At 35.2% G+C, this 17175-nt stretch overlaps 1 protein-coding gene across 3 annotated transcripts in view; it reads left to right on the forward strand.

Moving 5' to 3' along the window:
* Nucleotides 1-17175, forward strand: part of CDKAL1 (CDKAL1 threonylcarbamoyladenosine tRNA methylthiotransferase) — a 374946-nt gene that overhangs the window by 284685 nt on the left and 73086 nt on the right. For 2 of the 3 annotated variants that reach the window (XM_002191079.7, XM_030265571.4), the window contains one exon: nucleotides 1599-1661. The exons of the other annotated variant lie outside the window; for it this stretch is intronic. In XM_002191079.7, coding sequence (XP_002191115.5) covers nucleotides 1599-1661 — 63 coding nt within the window. The remainder of the gene's footprint in view (nucleotides 1-1598; nucleotides 1662-17175) is intronic. 3 annotated transcript variants of the gene reach the window in all.

The raw sequence follows: 17175 nt of genomic DNA on the forward strand, positions 1-17175 counted from the left end.
TGTACCAAAAAAAAATAAAACTTTTGTGCAAAGGTAGGAAAGAAACCATAATTTTCTATAATAACAAAAAATTGAAGACTGTGTCAGTGTGTTCTGTAAGGGAAGCCATGTTCACTCTTCGTCTAGCTCAATGTGTAACCAGCATCTTGGTGGGAGTTTGAACGTGAAAGATTGGTGGTTTTCTGTCATATCATTTTACTGAGTGTTATTAAAGTAATTGCAGTCAAAATGAATACAAGAGAAATAGTCTTCAGTAACAATGAGCAAGACTTGGACTTTTTCTGGATTTTGTAGGGTTTTCTTCATAGAAAGATTAGTACTGAGGTTTCCATAATCCAAATTCAAGTGCTTTTGTCTTCTTCTTGCATGATGCTACATTAAATTAGGTTTTTTCAAGCAATCTTTTTAGTAATCATTTTTGTATCACTTTTTAATTTATTATCACATTCTCCAGATAATTTTATTTCTCCAAATAATCACATTTCTTCAAATAATTAATGAAGTTATTCACATAACTCCAAATAAAGTACTTTGACTGTCTGTAGCTGTACTACCAGAAAAGAAGTCATTGTAAGTTGCTTAATGTTTCACTGAAAATAAAAACTATGCAAGGAAAGAAAATACATAGTTCATGTTGCACAATCAAAAATTACTAAATTGTCTTATGGTTTCCAGAAGTTAAAATATCTTTCCAGCTTAGCTGGAAAACTACTTTCACATAAACAATGGCTAAATAAGACACTGGTACAGACTACAAGGAAAGAGTTCTTGCAGTTGTCTCCTCTTTACACATTTTCCAACATGTTTTGCTTCCCCAGCTATGAGATAACTAAACACCAATTGTGACATAATAGAACTTTGAACTGATTTGTGACTCATCCCTGCATTAAAGACAAAGGGTGTTTTCCTCATCTCCCTGCCCACCTTCCATAGGATACAGCTGAGAAATTCTATTTAACATCATCTGAAATCACTGAAAGCTGTTTGGATAAATTCAGTAGGAGCTGGATCCAGCAGATTTTGCCTTTGAACTATGCTCTGAAAAGAAGAATTATTTTTTTTTCCTTTGCCTTTGCATTAAATGAGATATCACCTATTAATTTTTTACAATCAAAGCAATGACAAGTATTAGCATCAAAAGAAATCGACAAATAATAAGTGATTCTTCTTCAAACTGACATCCTTTACACCTAATCTTCTGTAAGGCAATACTGCCTGTACATGCTAGAATAGTAGACAAGTCTTTGCAAGATTGTAGCCTGATCTCACAGTTTTGTTATCTGTATTCTAAAATATTATTTATGATATATTGTGCAAAAATTAAGCCTAATCTGAATTGTTTACACATTCCATTGATGTTGCACAGATTAGTGTTTGTTATTTATTAAGGATATTTTTCTTAAAATTGTTAATATATATGTTAATTATTTCCTGTAATGTTTCATATCCTTAATCTGCATACACTGCTCTTCATACCTACAGTTTCATTAACAAAGTGGGAAGAGAATGTGTTTCTACCTGCATACAGCTTTTTAATCAGTAGCTCCTCTCTCCTTTAACTTGTCTAATATGGCTTATTTATTAATAATCCTTTACAGAAAAAACAGAGAACAAAGGATCTGTCCCAGCTGTTTCATTCATACAGTCCATATGATCATAAGGTAAGAAAAAATATATTGTGTTCATTTTTAAGAAAAATTCCAAACATTGTGGTAAACTCATGTTTAATGCAAAATTGAAGAGAAATGATAAAATTGAAAGCACTGAGTATGTTACTTAAATTCTGCTGTCACAGAAATGTTTCTTTAAGCCAAGATTGCAAAGGTGCATTTTCTGATTTGTGAAACCAATGACTCACATTAACCTCATAGAAGTATAATTTATAGACTGGCACTAAATCCTGCAAAGTGACCACATGTGGTATTGGATTCCCCTCTTTTTTCCCTCTGTATTTAGGAACTGTGTTACCCTGGAGCACGTTGCTTAGCCTGCTGTATTGATTAGGTGCTGAGATACATGATACTAATGAATTGTCGATTGATCACAAAAGCATCATTCGAAGAGGCTGCTGTGTGAGCAGCCTGGTGGTTGTCTGGGGGAAGACATAGAAACACACATCATTATAACTTGTTTGTAACATCTGGGGAAAAAAAAAAAAGGTCCTTTCTATTTTCAATGTGAAATAAAAAAAAATAAAGTTGTAAAGTTGTTACAAGAAAATTTTAGAGAACCAAGAGACAGCAATCACAGTATTTCTGTGCTATAGCTATGTCCTGGGGTTCTTCTAGATGTTACCCAAAAGAGAACATTAAGCAGCAGATTGAAGGAATGTTAAATAGGTTGTCAAATATTTTCATGGAGTTCCTCCTATCTTTGATGCCTCTGTGGGCATTTTCTTTTAACAAATGCACAAAACCCTTAAAAATTTGTCAGCAGTATGAGATATCTGTTTTTGCTGCTTGTGTTTTGAGAAGTGTGAATGATTTTGCAAGTATCCATTAAAAAAAAAATTTAAAACATTTCTGTTGTTGCTGTTTAGACATTGCAAAGGAAAGTTCTGAACTCTATACCTTTTTTTCCTAGCCATGTACCAAATACATTGGAAAAAACAGCTAGATTTATGTTGGGAGAAGAAGGTGACAGAAGTATTTATGTGCATCTATCTCTTTGTATGAATACATGCACATATATGCAATATATGTGTAACTACACATATTAAAAATTAATGGATTAACTTTATCAGGCAGGTTGTTGCTGTGAGAGGTCTGTAGTTGCTAGTCACTTGTAAATTTAGTTAAAAAAAAAACATTGTAAAACAGCAGTTATATTCTATAGCATTAATAATTGTACCTAATTTCAGGTTAAATTCATCTCTGCTTAGTACTTCTTTTATAAATAGTCTCACATTGTTTTACAAAGATTGGTAAAGCTGATATTAATGGCCTGTGAAAATGGCCTTAATGGAGAAAAATGAAGAATAAAGAAAACTAGTGTAAGATTTTGGATGGAATCATTGCTCCTTTGAATTGAAGCATTTTTATGTAAATGTAATAGTAAGTCAATCTAATAAGGAGATGCAACTGATGAATGAGAAACTTTGTTATTCCTTTCTATGTCTTAATTCTCCTGTAAAAAGCACCTTTTATTCATAGTACAAGGAAATTCCATTATTCTTTTATTAGCACTTTTAATGGAGCTTGGCCATTTGTAACTCCTGCTGTCTTCCTGCTCATATCCTTTGTGGCATTATATCAAAGTATTCTCAAATAATTTTGGCTGCAGTTGTGAGGACTTCTGCACTCTTTACAAATTAGTCATCATACAGTGTGGAATTGAATGTAAATGCTTAAATATATTTGCTTTTGATCTTTGTTTTAGGACCTTTAATATATTATTAAAAGTAACACAATTGTTTGATGGGTGATTTTTGTACCTTCACTCTTTTGTTGCTTCCAAGCACATTCTTTGTATATCTCTGAGAGTACAAGTGCAGGGGAAAGGACAAGTGAAAGTTTGTATTAAAGTTATGGCCATTCCTTATTTTCCATTTGACAGTAAAAGTTTTCCTTCTCCTAACTACTTCCTATTTGTGGGCTGCAGCAAGCTCGCTGCAGATTTCTTGCTCTGTGCTTTTAATTTCCACCTCAGCTTCCAATTTTACAAGTGTTGCAGTCTAGGGGAGGGCTTTTAATTTTTGTATAAAATCTAACATTATTTGGGAATTCAGTTACTTCTAGTGAAGCTGTATATTAGTTTTGCTCTAGTTCTGTTTTGTTTGATTTACATGGCCAAAGGATTTGAGGGTGGGGTAGCACATGATTTTTGCTGTTTTGTAGATTATTTTCAGGAAATATAAAATGGAGATTTCACAATTATTTTGTGAAAGCATTGGTGATGCAGGATCATGACATGAGTGGCTGGAATTAGTAGCTTCCAGAATTATTACTTTGTGGATGAAAATATTTTTCTCTGAGAACCTTTCTAAAATAGATACAAGAAAAACTTAAGAGTAAGTTGGTGCGTAGTAGTAGTTTAAACAGATGTGAAAATCTCATGACTACAGTGGCTGAAATGGGACTTGCTACAAAGATTTGACAGTACTTCCTCTTTTTAGGATGGGATTTCTCATAGCAAGGAGAAAAATCAATCAAAAAATTCAGAAAGTGTTCATTCTTCCATGCTGGCGTTTTCACTCACTAAACCAGAAAGTGATGTATTGATGGAGTAGCTATACTAACCTTATTAACCTTGTTACTATTTGTGCATGGTCAGGAGGTCAATAGCTCTTTGAAACAGTAACTGTTCCCCTGAAAATGTTGCCTCAATATATATTTGCCCATCTAGTGTAACTTAGAGCATCCTGAAAGAGAGTTGAATGCTTGTGGTTCTTCTTTCCCAGATGAAAACCCAGTGCTTTTATAGAGGTGGAAACAAGGATTTACTTTCCCTTCCAATTCAAGGTGTTGAGACTTATCTTTTATCCAATGAAGCCTTAATTCAGCAGCAGAGAAGGCAGAGCTTTTAAATTCCTCCTGCAGAAGGGATGGAAAAGCAGGAGATACTCAGCTGATATTAGGGGAGAATTAGCTGAGCTCCTATATTCTTTGATTCTTAAACAAGTATAAATTACTATCTGGTTGCCCTTCTGCCCTTCTCATTGTTCAGATGAAACCATTCAACATCAAATCTCAAAAATTTCCCATTGGTTATATACTTCTCCCATCAAGGCAGATTTGATGTTGCTCTCTTTAACCCAGTTTTACTATAGTGCTTCACAGAGCCTCTGACTACAGAACCTGTGGATCTTTCATGTACTATGCCACAGACAAAGCTCATTTTAACATCAATCTGGAATGCCTGGAAAATATATTGAATTCTTGATGTCAGACACATACAAAGAACTCCCTTTTCTCCTTTTTTTCTTCTGTTGTTCTTAAAATAAGTATCTTCTAAAATTCATTCTTTCCAGAACTAGATTATTACTTAGGGAATATCTTGAGCAATATCTTGTTCCAGTTGTGTGATTGCCATTTGTTCAAACTTATTTCAGTTAGCATGTGTAAAAATACATGGCACTCTCTCTGCAGATGAAGCCATTCCTTGTTCTGAAATACTTGCTTTTTCATGTTCATGTAGAGTAAAAATAGGTATGGTCTGGCTTTCTTGAGAGTCAAGTTCTGATTGCTGTGTAACTTTTCTCTAGTTAGCCATAGAATAGCACTTCCAGTTTTATATACAGTTAATCTTTTTCTAGGACTATCAGAAAAAGATGATAAAATGGACATCCTCATAAAGCTGTACCAATAGCAGCTTTAGTGTTTTTTAAAATGTCAAAGAAGATCATTGAGGAGTTATACTCTGGCCAGTTATCTGCAAGCGCATTTAATAAAAGATTATGTTTGCACACAAGTAATTTCTGCTGAATGTTTTTTGTGTGTACACTGTGAGGTTTCACTTTTCACACAGTAAGAATTTTATTCTGTCTGAAGTAGCTCAGAAATAATGGAATTGTAGCTCTCTCTGAATGACCCTCGCTCTTTAAAATTTGCAACCCAGTTTTTTTTTAAAGCTGGTAAAGTAGTTGTTATAATAGTTCACCTGGTCAAAACAAAAGGTTTTATAAGCTTAATAGAATGTTTCAGGATCCAGTATGCACCTAATGGCCAAATTCAGAAGTGCAGAGCCCTAGTTCCTTTTCTTTTTGTCAGATGAGTTTAAGTATTCAGTTTAGCCCTGGAGTAGTTGATTGAAACTATAATCCTCAATTTTTGCTCTGAAGAAGAAGGTTTTTATATATTGTAAGCACAGTATATCAGAACTACTACACATTTTGCTGATTTGCTTTCTTGGGAGGATACCCAGGGATACCTTAGGCCATGTCCATACATGCCTCTGGCAGCACAGGGCTGTTACAGTGAGAAATCCTCAGAGAGCTGTGCTTAAAACTCAGCTCCCTATTCACTTCTGCCTTTTGCAGCCCGAATCTCTTGCTGTACAATAGGGCATGATCTATGAAAAAATAAGGTCATGTCTTATAGCTTTTATTTTTGCATATACTGTGTCCAGCCCAATAAGAAATATAGACAAGCCTCATGTGATTTGAAGAGTTTTTGAGAGATTTTCTCCCAAATGGAAGGTGGGCTCAGGATTTAAAAAATTACTTGCTATTTCAAAATGTGCTGTAATTGATGCAATTCTGCTAAAATAATAGTAAAGTCTTTATGCCTCATGCTTCTAATGTTCTTTATTAATGTGTTCTGGAAATGTTAAAACACTGATATGCTGCTTTCTATCATTTTTCTCCCATGTACAGGGACTCCTTCACAAGCCAATTTGAACGAAAGAAATTCTGAAAGAAAATAGACATCACACTCTAACTAAAACACTTGCTATTTACTAACTTTCTAATGGCAGACATCACCACACTACTCTTGTGAATTAGGTCCTAAAACTATTTTTTTGAGGATGTGTCTGCACTGTGGGACAATGTGTTTCATAAGAGGACATGTAAATTGACATGTTGGACACTTGTAGAGTTGGAAGTGTTGCTATGAGAGTAGCTGGTGAAGGGCTAAAATGCAGCTGGAACACTAAACATGTGGCAGGTGAGATTAACATCCTTCTGTGCTCATAGTTCCAGATCTCTCAGACTTGGACATCTTATGTGTTTAGTGCTGTCATCTTTAAAAGCTACTGGCATTAAAAAGTGGTTTGTTTTACATGTGAGGCATGGCAGCTAGCATGTTTACATAAACCAAATTTGGATGATTTTTGGAAGCTGGAAATGAGAAATTACAGAACTGCTGAAAACCACAAGCAATTCTTATTGTTTTTCATAAGGGCAGTAATGTTTCTCAGTTATTAACTGTGTTTTGTAAGATGTGTGGTGGAAGTACTGTGAATGTGTAGGTTTTACCTTTGAGCCAGAAAAAAAGAAGTTTTGTGGTACTCTGTCAGCCTTCAGATTTTTTTGGTAATTACATGGGTATATGATGCTCATAATATATGAAAATAACAAAAATCCTTTTAACCTGCTTTCCATTTATTCCAGGAACACCATTGTACTAAATTGAAAGGCAACTGTGAGGTTGCAATGCCTGCGATATAAGCCATGATCTGAATTTTCTAAAGGAGGTGTTCTGAATTGTTGTTTCGTAAGACGAAAAGGTTTTTTAGGTTATTGTTGAAAAGGGCCTGAGCCTTTTGCTATCTTCTGCCTTGAAATAGATTTTGGGTTTAATTTAAAATCTCAGATGTCAGATATGACTGCCTTTTATGGAAATACTCTCATTGTAACCTACATCCATTCTTCTCTGTTCTCTCATGTTCAGAGCTGCTTTTTGGAGGAGGTTACATAAAGCTGTTTTGTGCTCTTGATATGAAGCGAGGCTTCAAAGAAGACTACAGAAAGAGAAAAGCAATTTCTATTTGGAAGAGCCATGCAGTGGCCTCGTGCTAATGGCACACTTGAACATTACTTGATGATAGTGAAGAAAATTTAATGGCCTCAAAACCTCCTGCTTAATTCTTGACTTAACTCTAAGCTACATTGAAGTTTGTGCCATCCATAACACAGAGTGGGCTAATACAGAGATAATTCAGAAAAGACTGTTCATATACCAGGAACTGTTTCAGGGTTTGTAGAGAATAGGCAAAGAAATGAGGCAAGCACTGCAACAAAAGGTCTTACGTCTCCATTGTATATCCTGGAGAAAAACACATATTTGCTCTGTCTTAATTCTGTAGCTGAAGTGTTACGATTAAAGACTTGCAGTCTTATTTGAAGTGCATATTACATCCAGAAAATCAAGAAACAAAGAACCCAATTCCTGAATTTCTTGCTCTAAAACCAATGCTTTATTGGTTGGTTTTGTTTTAGACAAAACCTAGATTATATACAGACAAGTATATATATTAGTAGATATGGTTTATATTTTGGTTAAAACCACAGTTAATGCTAGTAACTTTTGCTGTAGTTGGACATCAAAAGCATCTAACCTTGTCTGATGCTAACTGAATTGTTTGGGATTGTTACTTCTATTCCAGGACAGAGGCTTTTCCTGTTTTGGGATAGAGGTGTTTTTTCTATCTTTTTTAAATTAAAGATAGAAAATTGTTTTCAATGGCTTTCAACATTTTTTTTCAATTGCTTTTAAAAAATTGTTTAACAACAGTGTGTTAAATCATGTTTGCATCTCTAAACAAAGGTGTTGATCTATGTGCCTAAGTGTTGAACAAGGTTTCACAGATACCAATGTATTACTGAAATATCTTCATTAGTGATTTTGAGAACTCTTTTAACAAAAGAACTCGTGAAATCCGCATATATCCCTCACCCCATGTAAAAACATGTATACCCTTTTCCAGTTTAACAATTGTGAAAATAGTGGTTATTTACTTCACAGTTTTTCTCTTTGGGTACAGCATGCAAATGCTACCTGGTATAGAAGATTGCCTGAAATAAGGATATTCTATCTCAAAAAAATAATTTAAATTTAAAATGAGAGACAGCTTTTACAGTGACATTAAATACGTGCCATATCAGCTCAAGGGAAACAAATTCTTAGATGCATGTTAATCCTTTTGTTATTTTCTGGAGAAAGACATTACCTTTTGCTGCATGTCTTCAGTCATTTATATACCTTGTCCATCATTGATTGATCTGATACTGAGACAAAAAATACAGAAAAATAAAGGTTTTAGGTTTTTACAAATTAGTTGCTGGAAAACCTTGGCATCACAAAAAATAAACAGGTTTGATCCTGTTACAGTTTTTTAAAGCTCCCTTCAATCTTGTGTTAGCATCAAGATCACATCAAAATGTGATGGAGTGTATAACTAGCATGGGCATTTCAAGTTCAGATATCTTTCCTTCTCTATTCTTTAAGACCACATTTGACCTCTGCCTCTCTGGCTTTGCAGTTTGTAGTGGATTGGATTTCCTGGTTATCTCCCACCTTTTCCCATTTCCAACCCCTCTCTCTTTATTTATTCTATTGCCTTTTCTCCCCTCAAGAAATAAAAGTGTTTTTCCTTTATGTACCTTCTTGGTACCCGAAATCTTGGCTAAGATTTTTACTTTTTTCCATGGAGTGAGGATATTCCATTTCTTTTTCTTTGTTATTCCAGTTTAAAATTGTGTTTTATTGACCCTTTGACATAAAGGATGTGTGGATCTTTGTAGAGGAGGTGTGGATTTTTTGGCTTTTTGTCTGATAATAGGTATAATCTTCTGCACAGACTTGAATATATGCACGTACACACATGTACGAAACCCCATAATTAACAAAACCTTTGATTTGAGATTGATTCCAAGTATCATCCAGAAATAATCTGGTATGTTTTGCATAAATCATACAAGGACAGGATCACATTTTTCCCCATTTGGAATAAGTCAGTGCTGGTTACTTATTCCATCTTCTGCTGTCATTTAAACTCTTGGAACTAGAAATACTCCATTAGTTTTTATTTTGTTATAATTTCCTCTCTGCACTATATTCCACTTAAAAGCATGAAGAGAGGTTAGTTACACAGTTGAAAAGAGAAGTCTCAGTAAAGTGGCCATGTAAAAAATAGATATAATTTGGGTGTTAGATTGCTCTACACAGGAAACAAATTCCCCTGCTGTCTCTCCATGCAGTACAGTTTGGCCACTGTCACTGTAAGCTCAAGAGCTCTGCTTTGAAGGGCAGTTGGAGGAGGAGTCTCCCATGTGCCAGCAAACCACATGTATTTTCCATGCATAATCTAGGTGATTGTCCTAGCTGTATGTAAAATTCAGGTTTCTCTCAAACATGCTGTCAGTGGTTTTGTACTCAGTGTGCCTGTGTTGGAGGCACTCTCATGATCTTAGGGGACAGAGTGGCTGTGTTTAGACGTAATTAGAAAAGCATCCTGTGGCTTCTACCAATTGCTTACCCTGAGAATTGTGGGATGAGTGCTGGATTGTTGGAATCCTGGATGCTGAGAATTTTAAACTTTCTGTGCTGAAAGGCACAGACTTACAAGGGAGCACTGCATTTGACCTGAGGCTGTGGAGAAGACTTCCAAAATTGATTGATTGATAGCACTGGGATTATGGGTATGTTTTGGTTAGAAGTGTGTCGTATCACACGATGGAAAACTTAGAATTTGGGGTTTTAGAATATAGAAATAAATATGAAGAAGGAGTTTTAGGGCAGAGGCAGGTTGTTCTTCTTCACCTTCTTCTTCCTTCTTCTTCATGGGTTTGGGTGATGTTTTGTAATTGGACTGAAAAGTCCTCATTGCAGGCTTTGAGGGATCAGTTATTGAGTTAAAAGGGAAAATAATCTAGGTGTGATTTTTTTAATGGATAGTTTAGCTTTAAAAGACCTTGTAACAAGAGATAGTTAGCCATTTTATGCCTTGCTAATGAAAGACTGCAGAACTCATGGCTGTGAGGCTGTAACATTGATAAGAAATAATAAACACCTGAGTCTGAACATGAAAAAACGGTCTCAAGTGCTTCAATCCCGACCTTAACAGAGGTAGAAAATAAATACAGAGAGCCAACAAACAATGTCCTCAGTTTTCTGATGACACTGTCTACATGTTTACAGCAAAATTGGCAACATTAGGTTAAATGTCCCAGATACTAACATTTACACTTACATTTACTACTTGTGTGAATTATGGTAGACTTGAAAGGCTTTTAAACCTTGGGCAGGGATGGACAGTCTGAGTCAGTAGACTTTGAGTTCAGCCTGCAGTGTGAACTTGCCACAGAGGTTTGGGTTCCAGTTTGGGGTGAAATAAGCATCTAAAGCACAGAGTTCCATTTCAGCTGTACTTGAGCTTTGTGCATTAGGAGGCAGGAGTGCTGCTGTCAGTAGGAAGGAGGTACAAACTTGGATTTTATTATAAGTGTATTTTAACAAAGACTTTTTCATTCTTTTACTATGACATCTTAATTTTCTTCATATAATTTTTTCCTCTGGTATTTTAAGAACATAGGAGAGATTTCATGCAAAAAAACTGTACCCATCCAAAGAGGGATAAAAGAAACTGTACATCCTTCCATGCATTATTTGAGAGAAAGGCTCCAGTATGAGAGGCTTGTATGGTGCCATCTTCTCTAGAATTTTCTTAAAAGTTCAAATTTTGATGAGATTCCAGCATCCAAAAAACCATCTTTCCAAGACACCATACATTCTTCCTGTGTTTCTAGAAACTACATCTCTTTGATTTGCATTATGTGAAGTATAAGGTGGTTGTGGGGCTAATGACAGATTTAAGGTTTGGTATCTCATGATTATCAAAATAAAAATGGGGCTGTGGAGGGTATATGTCCTTAAAGGAACAAAGGCATTACAGTTTCTTTGTGATATATGTGGAATTTTGTACTACTACTGAAAGCAAGTAAGAAGTTGATCTTGAAAGATAACAGTTTATATAAATGCTGCTCTAGGTCATGTTTAATTTTTCTTCCACTCGTTTCTCATGCAGTCATGACAGTCATATCTAGTCTCCAAGCCTTACAGAAAAAGATATGGATATGCAGGTAGTTTATGCAGGTCTTTAAATCAGAATGTGTTATTTATTTTTTTACAAAAATTATTTCTATAAAATTCGATATATTCTCTTATGTAACACACATGAGATAAGTGTTGTGATAAAACACTTCATGCTGCAAATGCAAGCAGTCATGCTAACAAATCCTTTATTTCATACTACCTTGCTAGTTCCAGGTAAAAACACGTATGTGTTATTACTGCTGCTCATTTTTGCATCTCCTTTTATACTGATAGCATCATTTATTATGTGTATGGTATGGTGAATTATGCTTCTTCATGCCTTTTATTTTTTACAGGCCGATTTTTTAAGTACTAGGCCTGCTTTGTACAAAACCTTACAAAATGTAAGCCATCACTGTTTTCCATTGCAAACTCCAGCCTTGTTTCTATATAACATTTGCAAAAAATGTGTAATATAAAGCTAAAAACATGAACCATTTGTAAGTCCTGTGTGGGAACAGATATTAAATACCAATTAACGTGTCAGACAGACAGTGGCAGCTGCTTTGTTTATGTATGGCACGATCCCATATTAAATCAAATGGCAAGCGCACAGTTTGACAGGTACTGTCATCAGTGCAAACATTAAACTCATTAAAGGCATTGCTTTTAATTTTTTATTTAAAGTACATATATTTGGCTCACAGAGCCTTTCCCAGTTGGAGCCTACAGCAGCAAATACTAATTCTGCATATTTTTTTTGCCTAACAAAGCCTGCTGTGTTTGTGGCTGTTCCTTAGGGGCAGTGCCATGATGTTTATGGCACTGCACATTGTGTGTTAGGATCTGTGACCAGAAATTCCATTTGAGAGCACATCGCTCGGGATAGCACACAGTGGTCTTTTCATTTTGATTGATGGCTCTGGTTTTGCACCATCTGGCTTCTGATAGGCTGCATTAATCATATTCCAAACGATGAAAATTTAGACAGGATTTTTTTAATGATGTTCGTTGAAAAGTGCATGATTGTATGTGTTTGTGTATTTAATTCCTGTAAGTTCCAGTCATACGAAAGAGTGTAACAAGCCTCTCATGCAGATTGGGTTACATAGGTCTCTAAATAAATCTCTACTTATGAATGCCCATATTTTGATTTTGCTCCTAGTTTTAACTTTATTTCATTTTGCTTTCTATCACCTGTAAGCATTTGAATTGCATCTCAGGTGTTTTAAGCAAGTCTTAAGATTTTTTTCTGGTGCTCTTTTGATACATTGCAGTTCCTTGTTTCTTTATAAACATAGCATGAGCTCCAAGAATCACAAAATATTCTGAGTTGGAAGGGACCCACAAGGACCATAGAGTCCAACTCTTAAGTAAATGGCTTGTACAGGGATTGAACCTGCCCCCTTGGTGTTACTAGCACCATGCTCTGGAACAGAATATCATTAGGTTTTAAATTCTCTATGTGCAGAACATCTCAAAATTGTCATATTTAAATTCACATCCTAAGGGAAAAAATAGTATAGATGCAAGATGAATTATAGATGCAATATATAAAAGTCAGTAATTGGCCATAATTGAAAGCTTCTGAGAGAGTTTGACAGTAGCATATTTAGGGTATTGTGTTGGTGGATTAGTAAAATTAAATCTCCCAATATGGACTTAAATAGCCAACACGCTGTTTAGTGTTACAGATTTTATTCCGTTTTCTAATTTACAAGTAAAGCAATTATCTATGCACCTTCTCATTAGGTTGCTTTCATTCTGTCATAGTTTACAATTTAACTTAATGGGAAGATTTGGCCTGTGTTACATAATCTATGACATTGAAGCAATGAGCTAATTGTTAGCTTTCCGAAGCTGCTTAACCTTCAGCATTTAAAGTTTCAAAGACCACAGGATGAGAAGCTGCCATGAATTCCCTTGCATCTATGGATCTAACACTTCATGAAATGGTGGATGGACAGCAATGCCTTATACTCTTAATAAGAAATCAAGTGACCACAGTTGCTTTCTCCCCAAATCCATCATTTTCTGGTCCCACTGGGGTGGCTTTCTGAGGCATACCTCTCCTCCTCTCCAGTCAAATGCTGTGGAAGTATCACAGCCACCAATTTTTCATTGACAGCTATGAGTTAAATTATTGTGGGGGGTTTTGTTTCATGTTTTAATTTTTTAGTCCCATTTTCTCTCATGTCTCCTCTTGTAGTCTCATTTGCAGAGCTTGCAGGTACTCTGATATCTTATATATATATATATATATATATATATATATATATATATATATATACACAGACACACTTTTCCCTTTGCATTCCATGTGAAAATAATACCTTAAAGTATGGAAGAATTCCATATATAATTTAGCAGGAAGGTGGAGCAAAATTTATCCATAACACCAACTAAAGCAAAATTTCCTGTTCTAATTTTATTTCTGCCAGGCTTGATGATGTGTCTCTGTAGAGCATACAAGGTTTCTTTCAATATATCTGGCATGAATTCTTTTAATTTAAAACTGTTCTTAGGGTTCAAGCTAACAGCATGTTAGAATGTTGTTTGACATACTATAGTAAGAAACAGTTTTTGAGAAAGATTTTAGAAAATTCAATCACTGTATTTAATAAAGATAAAAAGCTTTCTAAGGTCTAGCACTATGCAGATGCTGAGAGCATCCTTTCTTACATTTGCTCATTTGCATTTTTCTGCAAAACTCTACTTTTTCTGTTGTCTCCCTCTAACATGTTCATGTATTCGTGTACATTTATTTTAAAAACAAGTCCTGTCTGCTTTTTTACAGTCTCACAGCTTTTTGGAATACACGTATGGGGTTGAGAAAACCATAATTCACCATTAATCACTATTAAATTAATTATGGATGCTGAAAATTGGGATAAAAAAAACCTGGTTAATCATTATTACAAAAGCACCATCTTCATTTGCTTGACAAGGAGGACGTTAAAATAAATTTCATGGCCACACTTCTGACCAGACTGTTCCCAGTGTTGAATTACATTTCTCTAATAAGTCAACAAGTGATCTTGAGTAATTTTGCTGTGGCCTTGCAGATACAGAACTCCCACCTTATTTTGCCTGAATCATTGTAATTAAAGTTCACCACAGAGACATTATGGAAGTAAAAAGTTAAAGTCTTGCCAAGAGGCATAGTCAGTCTTCTCCTAAGCTGTTCATAAAAGCCTGGATCATCAAGCTCAGAGGAGACCTTCACTATGTATACTGCTCCCTGATGTTCTCATTACCCATCTTCCAGCTTGGAACAGCAGCATCACTGTACATACACATAGCACACCACCATACACACACAGCACAGCAGCACACCATACTTGTGGAAGCTGGAGCAACCCAACACACTTTTGATAACAAAGGTCTGCAAAAGGACAATTGCTCATAGCAGCATTCTGAAAAGGATGCTCTGAGCTTTGTCAGATATGAGCAAGATATTCTGTATTACAGAATATGAGATGTTCTACATTATACTTCAAAACATGAAGGGAAAGGTAAAATATATATGGCAATGTCTTCCTGAAAATGGAAAAAACATTGATATCGTCATTCAAGCACTGGGACTGTAGTGTCAAAGGGTGAGATCAGGGCCTGCAGGATGGTTCATAGAAATCCCTAACAAGTGAAACATTTTTATGGTAGATCTCCTTTCATCTCCTTCCAAGTTTGCATATGTCACCTTAGGAAAGCTGCCCACAACAACTTGTCATACAGATTACTGGTATTTTCAACTTTCAGTAAGCAGCTCAATATGCAGAAACATTGCATTACCATATTTTCTGAAATGCAAGGCCTGCCTTTTCAGCTGAGGAGTTCCAGTTGATCTTGTCTTAGTCCATGCAGGTTTAATGAATTAGCTTCCTGAAGCCAGTGCAGTCAATTAATTCTGTAGAGATAGGCCTTGCACTGCTATAGTGATTCTACCTGTGCTCTTACATCCACTGTGGTTTATGTTTCATTTTCAATAGGGAGGATGGAGGAATTTGAATTTTGGGTTGTATTTTTGGATTGAATTTTTGTTATGTTCTTTCTCAGTTTTATTGTCACTCTCTGTGTTGAAAGAAATGTAAGGAGTGGATAAATACTCTAAAATATGTTAAGTTTTACTTGCTTCTGTATTCATATTCTATTCTTTATAAAGCTTTCCAGGAACAATCAAATTGGATGAGTTTTAATGAACTCCTTTCCAGGAATATTTAAGATACTATATATGGTTTTGATCTTGCTCTGGTTATTAACAATTTTGTATCAGAAGCTAATGTACATTTATTTTAGGATGTTTGGATTTGGAAAACAGATACCATTGGTACTTATTTTTTAAAATTCTGTATTTTTGTATTAAAAATGGACAGCATTTGAATGAATTTGATATAATAATCTAGGAATATATACATGCGAAGATTTTCTAGTTTATTACAAAGGATTCTCACTTGCTTGAAACTGCATACGGGTTTTTGGTGCTTTTAAACCAACTCTTTTATATATATACTGTCTTTGAGTACTTCCTTTTATTGGGATGTGCGTAGTTTTGAGGAGAGGGAAGCTCTGTATGGATTGGATTCTGAGGTTGTGTAGCATAGGAGAAATGGTTGGCAACTGTGTGCACTGTGCAAGCTCAGTGTGCCTGGTAAGAACTTGGATCTGTACATCGAGACACTTAGGGGAAGGATGGCAAATGGAACTACTTACTGTAAAACCTTTGTAAAGCCTCAAATCTAAATCAAAGTAATGCAGTTTATTCATATTGAAATAGGATAATGTAATTGCCAAGAAAGCTATTTTGTCTTTAGTGGTAGATAATATGCCACTGTATCACATACATATGCGTCATTTCTGTGGAGAATGCTCTCCAAACTATCTTTAGAAAAGCTCTGCTGGGCCTTTTTTTTTTTTTTATTTTTTTTATTTTTTATTTTTTTATTTTCCTTTACCTGATTCTGAGACATAATTCACAAAACTAAAAACGCAGAGCCGATGAGAGGAGAAAGTATCTGTGTGTGTATTTTTATGGCAGTTCTGATTTTTGAGGAACAATATTCTCTTTCACAATCTTTCAAAATCCCAGTTCCACTGATATACTTGAAATGAGGTATCAGCATATTTTATTCTGGAAAGTAAGATAGCTTTTGATTCTAAGCTAAAGCCTATAAATCATCCAGAATCAAAAATTGCTAGCAGCTTATTTGTGGGGGACAAAAGGAATTCGCATCTCATAGGAAAAATAACAGGCATGTGAGGATGTATGAGTGTATGGAGAAGATTTGGCTGACATGTATTTTTGTGTCTAAGTCAAATACCAGTCCAAAGTTATTGTTCTGCTGTATTTCCTCAGCAGTGAACAACAAAGTGACAACTGCTGTAGTACTCAGGCACCATCTGTCTTGTGAACCCTGCCATTCTGTTCTTGCCTGAATATGATAAATTTTACCTTATTTTCCCAAGAAAATAAAAATAGTATTTAATCTACAGTTCAAAACCTGGATCAATTCCAAGTGAGGCCCTGTTAGGAGTGATATCCCTTGTCTCTGGGGGTGTAAATTTGGGCTTACACCTAACTGTGTGTATATAAATATTGCAGATTTATTGCTGCTTGTGCTGTGCTATGCCACAAATGCAAGTCTGTATACAAACATGCTATATAACAACAAATCTTTTTAACAATCACAGTAATTTGTATCCT

The sequence above is a fragment of the Taeniopygia guttata genome, chromosome 2 (genome assembly GCF_048771995.1).
Source record: "Taeniopygia guttata chromosome 2, bTaeGut7.mat, whole genome shotgun sequence".
NCBI classification, from domain to species: Eukaryota; Metazoa; Chordata; class Aves; order Passeriformes; family Estrildidae; genus Taeniopygia; species Taeniopygia guttata.